Below are 13,151 nucleotides of genomic sequence, written 5' to 3'. Positions count from 1 at the left end.
CGGCGAGTGAGACAATGACGAAGAAAAACGTTTTTCGGCGGGCGCTCTGCTTCCCGCCGTATCGGCCGAAAACAAAGGCGCTCTGAGAAACATCCCAACTGTCTCTCCAGTCTTCACCGCCTTCTCCAGAGGGACAAGGGCCATTTCTGTTTTGATGAGACGAGACTCGCGTCTTGTTCTTCCCCTCGCTCTTTCTTCTGAAACCGCTTCTCAGTCCTGAGATCCAGGGCTTTCCACGACGAAGCGAATGGCCTCCTGTGGGGCGTTGCCGTGCCCGCAAGTGTCTCCGATGCCTCGCTCGCGAACGAATGTTTTGTCTGTCTTCTTCGCGCCTCGCGTTTGCATGCGTCTTTCCACCGTCTCTCTGCCTGTGCATCCCCTAAACTGACAGGGGAAAAAAACGAGAAAGGGAGAAGAGAAACCTATGGAAGTTGTCCCTGGTCTGTCGTCCACCAGGGAACGTCGAAAGAGAAGCGAGAGGCGAGACACTCGGCACCCTACACCCGCGACGGGGCTCCGAGGCTTCAAGAGGCCTTGATTGCTGCGAGCAAGGCTCCCTAGCCGGAGACGCGCTCCCGGCAGGAACGGGCCCCCAGCGGAAGAAACATTCGAGGGATCATCACTGCACTAGGCGGGAAAACTTTGAACGAAATCGTTACTCTCGAACGACACGCGGTTCGAGGCGTCCACGCCGATACGACCGAGTGATTTCTGGTAGTCGAAAGAAGCAAACACTCCTCACGGAACCCCGTTCGCGAGCACCTGATCTCGGTGTCCGTTGCCTGTTGGGCACAGTGAAATTGCCAGTTCCCCGAACAGGCCACATACCTAAACGGCGGTGTTCGTTAACCCATGACTGCACCTTTTCTGCCCAACAAGCTGCAAGGCACTGCCCTGAAAGCTGTAAACGTACACACACCAGCCGCAACCAGGGCAGCAGGAAAGCAGCAGATGGCGTGCCAGGTCGCAAGCGTATATTTGAAGATTTCGAACACGGATCATGTATATCGTGATACTAACTTTGGCAGTATCCTTCCTGCTAACCTCCTCGGTAAACTGTGAGTTATTGAACCATCCTGGGATCATAGAAGTAACGGGGACTTATCAACGTAACGAACTGTCTGCGCTGCCACCTTTGCGGTCGAGTTCCCGGAGCGATGAATTCAGTCTTCCAATGTGGCTCTTGAAGCACCGTCGGAGAGTTTCACAAAACACCGTGCAGTGAGAAAAGTAAAAGTAATTCCACCCATCATCTGTGACTTGTTGGGATTCATGTTATCCACAGTGAGCGTGGTGAGCGGTCACAACAGAATATCAAGCCTAATCCTAATTAACTGAGTTAAAAAGTACAGGTTCGGAACAAGCATTCTTCCGGGAGCAACCTAGTCAAGAACTTAAGTGTCTTGTCACGCGACCTGTAGAAAACAAACCGCGTCGGAGCACATCTGGAAAAGCGGTCTTTTATCACACATCCAGACCCTTCAACCGTAAATCAAGGACTCAACGTAGCGAGCATACGTCAGTAAAGTAGTGGCTGTTGAGTCTCCCATGAAACAGGAGTCCAGCGTGTGAACCAACGCTACTAGTGTCTAAATGGTCAGATGCCGGTGCATCCCTGCAGAAAGGAGAAAAAGCGTCTGGAGTCCCATCCTTTCCAGGATTCATTTATTCCCTTGTGTCTCCATTTTCTTCTCTCCTTCCTTCGTCTCTCCTTTCTGTTTTATTTAGACTTTCAAAATCTGCGATACCAGTTTCTGTCTGATTTGGGCAAGTAGACTCTGTCTCGGATTCTTTGTTCCGGGCGTCGACAGCGATACAAACTCAGCGGTGGTAGACGTATAAGGATCCAAAACAGTAGAGATCTTGCCGCGAAATGATCACGAAGGAACGTCATCTGCTTTATACCTGAAGTAAACGTCATAACATGCATCTACTAGTCCTTCGGCCTTCCCCCCTCTTCTGCACGCCATTGCTAAATTCCTCCTGGATCAAGTGTAGGTGTAGGTGAACAAATTGCCTGCAGCGCGCCTCACGTGGTGCACAGAAGACCTTTTTTCGAGCATGTGTTTGTTTCTTTGCTATCTCGGACCTAGAGTAGGTCGAGAGGCAGTACGCGCAAAACCGTTCCAGTTTCTTGGCGAGACGGTCGGGCCACTTTGCATGCACAATTCGAAAAAATTCCGCAGCGCCTCGCACAGCCCCACACAACTCTGCAGGGAGAGCTACGACCATGCGATATGCCACACTGCGTACTACGCCTGAGCGCCATCGCATTGCAGGTGGGGTTCCTACGTCGTCTTTTTCTCTGTTGCCTGGCGTTCGGTAACTTTTCTGTTGTGTACTTTTCTCGATTGTGGTCGATTGCAAACAAACCCTCGGCAAAATGGCGAAATCAAAGAACCACACCAACCACAACCAGGTACGAAACACAGGCATTTCTGCGTCGTTTCTCGACTGCCGCAGCAAGGGAAAAAATAAGTTTGGTGTTTCAGCGGGGTGTACTAGGAAACGCCAAATTGGATTGAATTGGTTTCTGTAGATTGCCATGGTTCGATTCGTCTTGTCAGATCGAAGTGAAGGGTGTCAAATTCTGCATCCAGTTGTACGCCGATGTTTCATCGAGAGGATCTCTGTTCCCCTTGTGGCCGGCTGCATGCGACTGGAATTCTCTCTCATCGGGGTCTTAAAAGGTCTACCCTTTCAAGAAGGCGTCTCCCCAGTCACTGCGTGCAGCGGCGACGAGATTAATCTCTGCGAATTTTTTGCGTTCAACCAGGATCTCTGGTGCGATATACTGAGACCCGGTGGAAACGGTCGTCGAAGAGGGTCAGGAGAGCACGCCTAAAAGTGTCGAGCTCTTTCATCCCCATGTGCTCATAGCTTCTTTTTTCTGATACTTTGTGTATTATTGATGCTTGCAGAACAAGAAGGCTCACCGTAACGGTATTAAGAAGCCTCAGAGGAAGAGAAAGATGTCCACCAAGGGGGTAAGCAAGTGATTCTCAATCAGGGAATATTCACCGCGCATCGCTATCAAATGCAGTTCCTTGATTCGCGTCTTGTGCCCACGGGAGTTTTACGCCGCTCCCCGTCGTTTTATCCAAAACATAAGGCCAGTCAACATCTATGACAAAAGTTTTCGGGAGCAAAGCGTCGCAGCACAAACCTGTCACGCATTCACGGTCAGCTTGTTGAAACGGAGAATGTAGCTCTTTTTTACCAGCTCACTATACAGACTTCTTTTTCCCGTCAAAGATAGATACCTATAGTTAATACTGAAAGTGTGTCAGTTGGCCACGGATCCATTGTCAGCGACATGTCTGTGTTCCCGATGGCGAAATATCCGGCGTTTCCAAGTAGTGTGTAGTAAAACAGTCGGTTTTGGAGAAAAGCAAGTGGTAAAAAGGTGTGCACGCAGTTGCGTTGGGGAGAAAAGTTCCTGAGTTGATCACGACACCCGCTGATGACAAACTTTCGAGTCCTCTCCTGAGGACACTGAACCACCTGGTGTGGAAAACTTTGCACGTCAGTCTGACGGTGTGCGTGCGGCAAAGAGTAAAACGAATTCGCACGGTCAACGATGTTTGTGTTCGCTTTTTCGGGTACGCGCATGTTTATTCAATGTCAGTGGTGTGACAGTTTCCAACAGAGCCTAACTGGCAGTTGTCTTTTGTGGTGTGTGCTGGTACAGATGTGCCCGAAGTTCTTGCGCAACCAGCGCGCGTGCAAGAGAGGCATGATGAAGTCCGACTAAACGAGCGGCCAGCCCCGCGCAGCTGGCAGGCTTCCTAGCGCCGTGGTGTGAAAAATCACTAGTGAGGGGCTTGTCAGTGAAACAGTCAGTTGAAACGTCCGGGAGTGCAAGTTGTCTGCCAAACACTGTCACTATGGCCTCGTTGCCGGGGTCTGGACCAAGGGGTCAAGGTTCTTTGGTGTGGCTTTTGTGTGGTGACCACCTCTAAACGGACTGTCGGAGGCGATAGATGTAAACACTTCCTTCCTAACGAGTCCTCGTCTGATGGCTGGTACAAATTGCTTAGGATTCACTGCGAACAGCGGCTCGTGCGGGCTATTTGCAGTTGTAATCCCTACAATTGGGCATAGTATTAAGTTGCCCCATAAGCATCTTCTGTCGTATAGAGTTGTTCCAGAGGGGACGACGAGCGGGGCGCCGTGACATCTTCAGTAGCTGGTAGCGAGCGAGAAACTTCCAGAGAGAATGACTGCACATGCGGTTTAATATCGTGGCAGAGCCTTTTCCCTCACTCTGCACACCTCGACTGTCACTCCCCCACGCATTCGAAAGGTGACAGGCTTACGCCGTACGAAAGTTAGCTTCCTCTCTTGAGTTTATGGAGGAAGGAGTGTAGCTAATAGTGAAGCGGAGCAGGGTCATCTCAGCGTTGTAAACAGAAAGCAACTTTGGCTCCGAGTCTACTTCTGAGAAGTCGGAACCCGTCATCGCAGTAGCGTCAGGCAGGTATGGCGACCAGGTCCCTGTGGATGCTCTCGAAGAAGGGTGGACATCCGCAGTGTCTTGCCAACGCAATGTTTCAGCACACTGTAATTTGCGAGCGGCACCGGCTATAGAAAGGTTTTACAGTGCAGCAGTCCGACTCGTACAGGATGAGAACAAATTTGTATCTATGTTGCATTAGCTGCATAGTAAGGGGCAAGGGATAGTAGTCGATTGCAACGGTTGCGATAAGCGCACGTACGGTATACGAACATATTTCATGGGCGGTACAAGCTGGAACGAGAGACAACTTGCGTCTGATTGCCTGCCGTCCATCAAGAAAACCGCACAGTTATTAGCATCTGACTAATTTTCGCCACGGACCGTTGCCCTTCTATCATCTGAACACTTCAGTGTTTCTACGAGAAAATTGATCAGAAACAACGGAGAGCAACGCGTACTGCAAGGCATCTACCACATTCGCATTTTCACTGCGTGAGATTTTGCGTTCTGCAAACGCACGGGAGCCCAGAGACTCGGCAAAGAAGTGCCGAGATTGGATGTACCTCAGGAGGTGGGGTTGAGAAAAGCATTGGTGTAAGAGTTGTCACACAAGTCCCTCTCCTTCCCGTGGTTTGCCGTTAGCAAAGAAGAAATGCAGCTGGCTGCCGCCGAGCGTGTGAAAGTTTACTAGGAGGGTTAAAGACAAGCAAGTGATTCAGCTAATGCAACCAAACACTCTGTCTATGATCATGAGAGCTGCTACGCAGACAATGTCCACGCTGTGGGGAGGTCTTGGCACGACGTGAATTGCGGGTGACTTGCCTCTAAGAGATGCCACCTAGTTTGCTGGGATGAGGATTCGAGAAAATAACAGAACGAAAAAGTATCCACATCTTCACAAAAAAGTGACACGGTGCAGAGGATCACAGTCACCTGTGCAAGAACAGATCTCAGCCACCTGTGATAGAACAGATCACGAGCCAGCGGTGACCTTGATTTTTCTGGGGTGGGAGCTCACAGTCGGCGTAAGCTAAATTGCACAAGAATTGAGTGCTACTAAACGTGGCGTACTGCGATCCGTCCACGCTTGAACCAATGAATGAATTCCCGACATCCTTCAATAAATGTCAAACATACGTTTGTTCGCACGGTAATTGTTGTGCACGGAAAATTTCCCTATTACCAGCGCTGCTCGGATGTCTTGCCGCATCCTCTTCTATGACCGTTCCTTTCAGTCCGGTCTCAAAAAGAACTCTACTCTACTTCTCACAGTATCCAGTGGCGGAGATACGTAAATTGTGTCTCAAACCGCCGACAAAGTGCCAGCGCGTTGCTTTTCCGTGCAGCTAGCCGTATTCAAAGGCAACGGTGTCAGGTCCGTCTCCATTGAGCTGGGACGCTTACAGAAGCAAAAGCCTTGACATTAACAGATCGAAGAACTTAAATTTTGTCGGATTACTCTCCTTCCTTGGGCTTGGCTCGTTAAGAAAATCGATGTGTCCTTTTAGTGGCGTGCGTTCATCGGGGCTAACTTGGTATCGCGTTGAGCAGCTGTCAGCCGGGGCCGGCATGCGTAGCAAGCCCAACCGGTAGGGCAGCGGCTACCAAGTATGCAAGCGTAAACAAAAGATGCTTTGTATATGTTTTCACAGAGAAGCCCTTCAAATGTTCATACGGGGTCGAAGTCATGATTCCACTGTTCCTGTTCTGCGTTTCGTAATCTTGACTCTCTCCTGGTGACCCCTAGCGTGGTTGTGTCTTGTCATAACAACGCTGCTATACTTGCGCCTCTGTCTTCTCCAAAGAAACACCGTGAAATCTTCTCTTGCGCTCCTTCCGAGCGAAATCTTTCTCCCAGAAGAACTCCTATGGGCGAGGACGTTGCCATGAAATTTGTACTAGCCAGTTCGTTTCGTAGTGAGCAGCCGGCGACGGGAGTGCCTCCTGCGGGGCCCGGTGCGCGTGGCGGACTTATTTGACGGTGCGAGAAAAACCGTCTGCTTTTGAACCAGCTTCGCGATGTGGATAGACCTTCACAGCTGTTGAGTTCTCCAAGCTAGAAGCGTCTTTTTCGAGGAGGGGAAATAGCTCCCTCGTCGCCATGGGGCTGTCTGGGGGAGGCGGGGCACCCACCCCCCTATGGCAGGGCGGAGCTGTTCACAACGTGCTGGCATTGGGTGAGGAAGACCAGCATGATAAGAGCGTCCGTAGAAAAAGAAGGGCGGAGAGTCCCCGCATTCGGCAGTTGCGTCGTCACCAGAAGCAGCAGGACTACTCCATGGTCCAGCAATCCGCGGTGTTCGACCCTCAACACGTTCAGGAACTGAACGCAGCCATGTCCGTTTCCACCGTCGGCATTGCTGATCGCAAGATCCACGCGCTGTCGACCTTGTGGAAGGCGCTGGAGAGCTACGCTAAACGGGTTCCAAGAGCTAAACTGATTCAGAAGCTCCTGAACAACGGAGCACCTCAAACTGCGGGCGTGGCACCTTCAGATCGTGGAAGCTTAGCTCGTCCCTCCAACAGTTTTCTAACGTCGAAAGTGGGGGAATTAAAGTCTCCGAGAGGTGATGGCATGCTTGCACACGCTCACTTCTCGGGTGGCGCGAGTGGAACATCTAATTCTTTGGCGGTCAGGGACTCCGAGACCCACGGACTGGCCGCTGGTAAAGGTGCAGGCGCCGGCACAGTAGCGATTGAAATGGCCGAGCATCTGGGACAGAATTTCGTGCCGATACAGTATGGAGCGAGCGGCAATTTCTTCAGCTCTCGCGTGAGGAGGCCACGATATGGTCGTGCTGAGAGGGTAACCAGCCACCGCACATGGGTGGACCAGACCGCGGCCGATTCTAGCCCTCAAAGGCTAGCCTCAAATCCGAGTAGATCCCTTATGCCTTCCAGCGGGACACTCAGCGGTCTGACACTCACCGCTCTCATCTCAAAGAACAACTTATGGTGGGCAGGCATAATTTGTGCTGCCGTAGCCGCGCTGGCGGGGGCTCTGGGAGACTGCGTCCTTCGGTATTCCTTCGTGAAGGAAAGAGAAGCGCGGGAATCTACCCAAGCAGATGCGGCAAATCAAGGCGTTCCGCGGCCTCTTCATATGAGACCTCTCTGGATCGTTGGAATGTTTCTGAGCGTCGTGATCAATCCTTTTCTGACACTCGTATCCTACCGATTTGCGGCCGTGGTAAGCCAGCGGGTGAAGAGAACCCTCTTGAGAAATTGATAGGGAAACATATCCTGACTTCGATCGATGACATTACGCCTATCGACACCCGATCCTGTGAACAAAAGCGCACAAGCATATCTGAATCAGCACGAGTATATATATATATATATATATATATATATTAGATAGCAGTTCATTAATATCTAGATATATGCATAAATGATGCACTGTATGGGCTTGTGGTTGTATGTGTGCACGCAAGTAAACGCGTCTAGTGCACCAGGCACTGGAGTGCCAGTCTGTTAATACGTACGACTTCATGACCGACTAATTTCTGCGGTATCGTTTGTCACTTCAGTCAGTCGTCGCGATGTTCGGAGGGCTCCACACTCTCGGGTAAGCAGAGCATGTGGCGCCGCTTGCAGCCTGCGTACATTAACCGCCTGCATGCATCAGCACTTTAGTCTGTAATCTAGAGTTTCATTTTGAGTCCATATTGCCCCAGGCAGAAACAAGCATTCATATCTCACTGGAATAAGCAGCAACAGAGAATGCTCCGTTCTCTAGTACTTTTGGCATCCACTACGGGACTTGGGTGCAAAGCACAGTCACTCATACTCAAGTATTTGCTGCGTTTCTTGCCCTACCAGGTCTCTCGTTTTTGCGCGGATCCTTCTGTCGGAGAAACTAGGTTGGCGGGATGTCGTTGGCGGACTGTTGATTGTCAGCGGCATCACGGAAGTGGTTATTTTCGGTCACAACACGACTGACATCAAGGAATTCACTGTAAACGGAGTCGCGTTCATCGTTTTCTGTAGTGTGACCTTCGCCGCTATCTTGCTTGCTGCCGTCGTTTCCCATAAGTGAGGTTCCCATTAACGCGTAGTCGTTAAACTTCACCAGGTCCGCGTACATTGGGTCGAACCCGCAAGCGAAGTGTGCCTTGAAAATGTGCAGGAAAAGTGGAGGGTTCGAAAACTGATGAAAGAGAAGGAGACTGTCTTGTATAACGTGTAACATAAAGGCGGACACGCTCCACGAGGTCGTGTCATGTCTGTATCAGCAGCGCCACCTCTTGTGAACATTGCTTCATGTGGTGTCCGTTGTTTGTGCAGGATGGTTTATTCTACAAAACTTCCGCTCATAGCAGTATCCATGTGTACTGCTTTGTTGCCTGGACTCTTTGGCGCAATATCTAATGTTTGTGGAAAAGGTACGATCGACGCACGGAATTGAAGGCACCGTGTTGTCAACTGCGGGATGATCGGCGGCAGCGAGAAAGCGATTGAAAATCCAGTTGAGTGAATGAATGTGTGTGCGTCCTTGCAGGTGCAGTTGTTTTGTGGACGGATGCGTTCCAGGACACGAAACTTTGGACCCTACCTTACACTTGGATCTTCGCTGCCTTTGCTGCAGCAGCCGCCCTGGGGCAGGTTGTGTATCTGTCATTCAGTTTATCCAGATACCCTGCCTCATTCGTCGGCCCCGTCTACAATGGCATTCTTATCTGCATGAACAGCGTTGGCGGCATTTGGGTTTTCTCGGTAAGCCATTGAAAAGGAGACAGTCAATTTCATCTTTTTCCTCACACGAATTCATGTGCCCAGTCGCCTTGGGCGGACACAGCGAACCGGTACCATACATACGTAAGACATCCCCAATGCAGGGGGCTGGGTGTGTCTGCGTGAAGAAAAAGGGTGTATGCAAAATGAGTACTAGGATGCTTACACAATTACAGTATAAGTACTTAGCATGCGAATGTCCGATGCACATTTTTTCAGGAATATACAAATTCGTTGCCGCTATTTCTGCTTGGGGTGGCGAGTACTTCGGCGGGAATCTTGATCTCTGCTCATAGCCAAGTAATGAAGGTGAGATACACAACTCTTGAAAATAGTTAAATTGATCAATCACGTGCTCTTTTTACTTTTTGTGCGTGTGTATAGGGGCATTTATACGAAGATGCAGAGCGGAAGAGATAAACCGACCGATAGAAGTGATGTTCATGCTTTCTTATGTGTCACATAATACATCAAGAACGGTCTCCGTTGTGATTATCCGAATCGCATTCATGTCTCCTACATTACCACATTTCTGTTCGCATGTGTCTCTGCTGAAAGCATACAGATTTATACACCTTACGCGTCATTTCATGCATCTGCTGTTACCATGGTTTAGTCACGCTGAGCCCTCACGTCAGGTTAATTTTACCCTGTGGAAAAAAAGAACGGGTCAACTGCGCTCCGTTCTTGTATGCCTGTTGCGGTTGCAGCAAAACGCAACGGAACCTCCAGTCGAAGGCCGTGAAGCATCACTTCTCATAGAGAGCGACGAAGAAAATCTTCAGCTGGCTCCAGATGAAATGGAGTACTAAAAATAACGCTATGACGGCGAAATATGAGTGTCATAAGCCTACAGCAGGCGCGGGACTCCTCTGTACGGTTTCGAACCCTCAAAAACCGTTATATACAGGAAGTTGATCCGCCCGTGGCATATCCATTGCAGAAGCCGCTGCGGTCTCACTCATGCTACGAGTTTATTTGGAAAAAGGTGTGGCATATTGTCAGCCAAAGCTTTATGTGCCTACATTAGGGGTCCTGACGGACTAGTTTCTTCTCTTTGTCTCCAGCTCGACCGGCTTGTCTGCTGTTTTTGTTTGAAGCCTTCCTCTTGTACAGACAGGGCGCATGACTCCACGCCGTGCGATGTGCCGGTGTTTTGCAACTTGTTAAGTTGCCTCGTCTTTTAAAAGGTTTTTATCTCACTACTGCTGACCTGTCTACATTTGGTCAGGTTGCTCCCTCACGCCTCGGCTTGCTACTTCTGGCTGTTTCGCTTGCTACAGCAGCGTTCCGCGCCCCTCACGGCTCGATTCGTGTTGGCTGCCACAACAACCATGGACGCTTCCACGCAGAGCCCCGCTACACTGTGCACATAGACCCCACACGAGGTCCGCCGACAGGGGGGCTAGTTCCACATACAGTTTAATACTACCTGCAAGTTTTGAAAAAAGCATCAGTCGGTGAACCATTGGTAAACCGAAACACGTTACCCGCCGCACGCTCCAATGCACCGAACTGCACAAACTTTGCCTGGATCCGACGTCGTGAGGAAGAACATGTTCTGGCTCGAGTGAGCGAACGCGGGTGGTGCCGCCGGCACCCAACTTGCCCGGCGCACAGCGGCGTCCCGAACGGTTTTGCCGATGTGTACCAACAGCCAAGTCTCCTCACGCGACGAGCGCGTTGTGTCCAAATAGCATGGCACCTTCTTCTTCGTCGTCATTGAGAAATTCTTCGGTGGACATCTGCTTCGCGTCTGCAGCGTTCCCTCTGCCTCCCGGGCCTGAAGAGCCGGTCCGACCGGTCCAGGCATTGTCGGATAATGGCGCGGCATCTGGGGCAGGACCTCTGCCGAGTCTGGCTGCGAGGACTGCCGTGAATGTGCCAATGATAACAGCAATTGGTACACAGACATACCGGTCTTGGATCAGTCGCACTGACGCGTACACGTCGTCATGATCAAAGAGACCATAGAAGAAACCAAAAACACTTCCAAGTAGCAGAGAACCTACGAGCAGCACACAGACTTGTGCAGAGTTGTGGACAGGCAACGGGGCAGACGGCTGCCCGGGGAGACCTGCCGTATCAGAGAAGCAGCCGGTTATTCCGCCGACACCGCAGGAGTTTCCGCGTCCTTCCCACCACACCATGTCGCAGTAGAAGTTGACAATATCGACGCCGGCAAAAACGAGTAGGAAACAAAGCGTATTTCCCAGCAAGCAGTACATGGGAATCTTCACAACCCAGTTGATGCTTGAGAACCAGGCCTTGTCGACGAAGAGCGCAAATAGAGCACTGAGGATAATCATGAACGCAAATGCAAAGAGGAGGTTCCGAGTCTGCATTTGCGTGGAATACATACGGCTGTGCAGAGAAGTGTCCGGGTCCAAGTCCAGAGAATCATCTTCGTCGGCGAAGCCGAGAGCCGGAGGCGGGACAGGGGGGTCGATTGCAAGGGCTCGCTGGATCACAAGACCAGCAATTGAAGCGAGAAGAATTGCAAAGAACACTGAGAAAAACGGGCTGAAGGTCAGTTCAAGCAGAAGGTGAGTCACCAAAAAAGAAGCCAAGCCGCCAAACAAGCCACCAAACACTGCCGCCTTGAAGTCCGACGCGTTGAACGGCGCCAGGCACAAAGCCTTCAGTGAAACAGACATCTTCTCCATTTTTCACCGGTACGCTGAAGAGTCTCTCTGTGCTTTAGGATGGCAGTGCCTGCCTCTGCACACACCACGGAAATACTCTGCAAACTATGCGTGGAAAACATGTGACAGCCAAAAAAACGAACTACTGGAACTGGCCCGAACACTCAGCGAGGTTTCCGTCACGCACTGTGCCCTTCGGAAGTAAATCCCTCTCGACACACGGAAGTACGTGGATATCGTGAATGCTTCTGTGAGTGCTCACTTACACTGCACATGCTCACGTACGAAGACCAGAGAGAAGCGACACTGCATACGGCTTCAGACAGACAAGACCGAACGGTGTTACCTTCTTAAAGGTGAGGAGCGTCCTGTTCCAGAAAGAAACGCACTTCCTTCACTACCAGCGCAAACGGAAGTCTCGTGGCTTTCGCATTACGACACACTCCGTCGCAGTTCTGAATTGACACTCCGACAGTTGCCCATACCCATGTGCCGTTACCAACATACGGGTCAGGGGTTCCAAGATACATGCACGAGTTCTAAAAATAGCACTGGACAATTAACAAAACAACGCACCGGTTCGGCCTTGGTAGACGTGAAAAACTCCAGTAGCCTGTGGGTTCTCCGCTGGAGGGCTCGGCCTCCGGAATCGTGTTGACAAGTGTTTCGAAGGGCTTTATCCCTAGTAAACGTTGAAATTTCTGAAACTAACAGCGGCGAAGGGAACCAAACACAATACGAGCACAAAAACGTAGTCTGGCCCAGCTGGTCACCTCGCACCTCTGCCGAATCTGTACGCAGCTATGCGGTAAGAAACCGCCTGCGTGGAACTGGGTTTCTTCAGACCCAACACTTTTCTAGGCTTTTGTGCGTTTTTCAGAATCGCGACACAGACCGCTTCAGCGCCGGCTCTACAAACAAATGGAAAACAGCCACCAGCCGCGAAGAAGGCGTCATTTGTTTCGTTTCGTTCCTCTGAATGCACGCGGGCAACAGCACCGCAGAGAGGGATCGCGCCATGCAGACAGTGCGAAAAGACTCGCCAGCCCTATTTCCACTCGCTAGTGAGACTCGCTGTGCCAGTGCTACTGCAGCCGTGTCTACAGCGACGCGCCTCACGGGGGGAGGCTAACCGCTTGTTTGCTGTGATTTTTCTTCGAGTGTTCGGTCTTACTTTTTTCGCGAACATACTTTATTGCGTGTGGTCTTGTTAAAACTGTTTCTGCCAGTCAAACAAGCCTCTTTCGGCTCCCTCCGCACCTAGGGTGAAGCGTGATCGCCACTTCCAGTGCGTCGTGCATCGGCGGCACACC

General features: G+C 50.9%; 3 protein-coding genes across 3 annotated transcripts; 2 read left to right on the top strand and 1 right to left on the bottom strand.

Annotated features, from left to right (window-relative positions):
• Positions 1-2,241: 2,241 nt before the first annotated feature.
• On the top strand, positions 2,242-4,285 carry RPL29 (ribosomal protein RPL29). The gene is made up of 3 exons (XM_002368854.1): positions 2,242-2,419; positions 2,922-2,987; positions 3,692-4,285. Exons 1-3 carry the CDS (start codon positions 2,384-2,386, stop codon positions 3,752-3,754), a joined length of 165 nt encoding a protein of 54 aa, XP_002368895.1. The 5' UTR covers positions 2,242-2,383; the 3' UTR covers positions 3,755-4,285.
• A 1,590-nt stretch (positions 4,286-5,875) lies between these two features.
• Positions 5,876-10,395, top strand: TGME49_234540 (hypothetical protein). Its single transcript, XM_018780404.1, has 7 exons — positions 5,876-7,649; positions 7,990-8,027; positions 8,282-8,494; positions 8,747-8,844; positions 8,961-9,175; positions 9,413-9,502; positions 9,904-10,395. Exons 1-7 carry the CDS (start codon positions 6,561-6,563, stop codon positions 10,003-10,005), a joined length of 1,845 nt encoding a protein of 614 aa, XP_018635851.1. The 5' UTR covers positions 5,876-6,560; the 3' UTR covers positions 10,006-10,395.
• A 140-nt stretch (positions 10,396-10,535) lies between these two features.
• Positions 10,536-12,757, bottom strand: TGME49_234530 (hypothetical protein). The gene is made up of 3 exons (XM_002368852.2): positions 12,415-12,757; positions 11,556-11,914; positions 10,536-11,063 (listed from the first exon to the last, which is right to left on the bottom strand). The coding sequence occupies exons 2-3, from the start codon at positions 11,857-11,859 to the stop codon at positions 10,861-10,863; spliced, it is 507 nt and encodes a 168-aa protein (XP_002368893.1). The 5' UTR covers positions 11,860-11,914; positions 12,415-12,757; the 3' UTR covers positions 10,536-10,860.
• Positions 12,758-13,151: the final 394 nt, after the last annotated feature.

The sequence above is a fragment of the Toxoplasma gondii genome, chromosome X (genome assembly GCF_000006565.2).
Source record: "Toxoplasma gondii ME49 chromosome X, whole genome shotgun sequence".
NCBI classification, from domain to species: Eukaryota; Apicomplexa; class Conoidasida; order Eucoccidiorida; family Sarcocystidae; genus Toxoplasma; species Toxoplasma gondii.
This window is presented reverse-complemented; position numbering and strand designations above follow the sequence as displayed.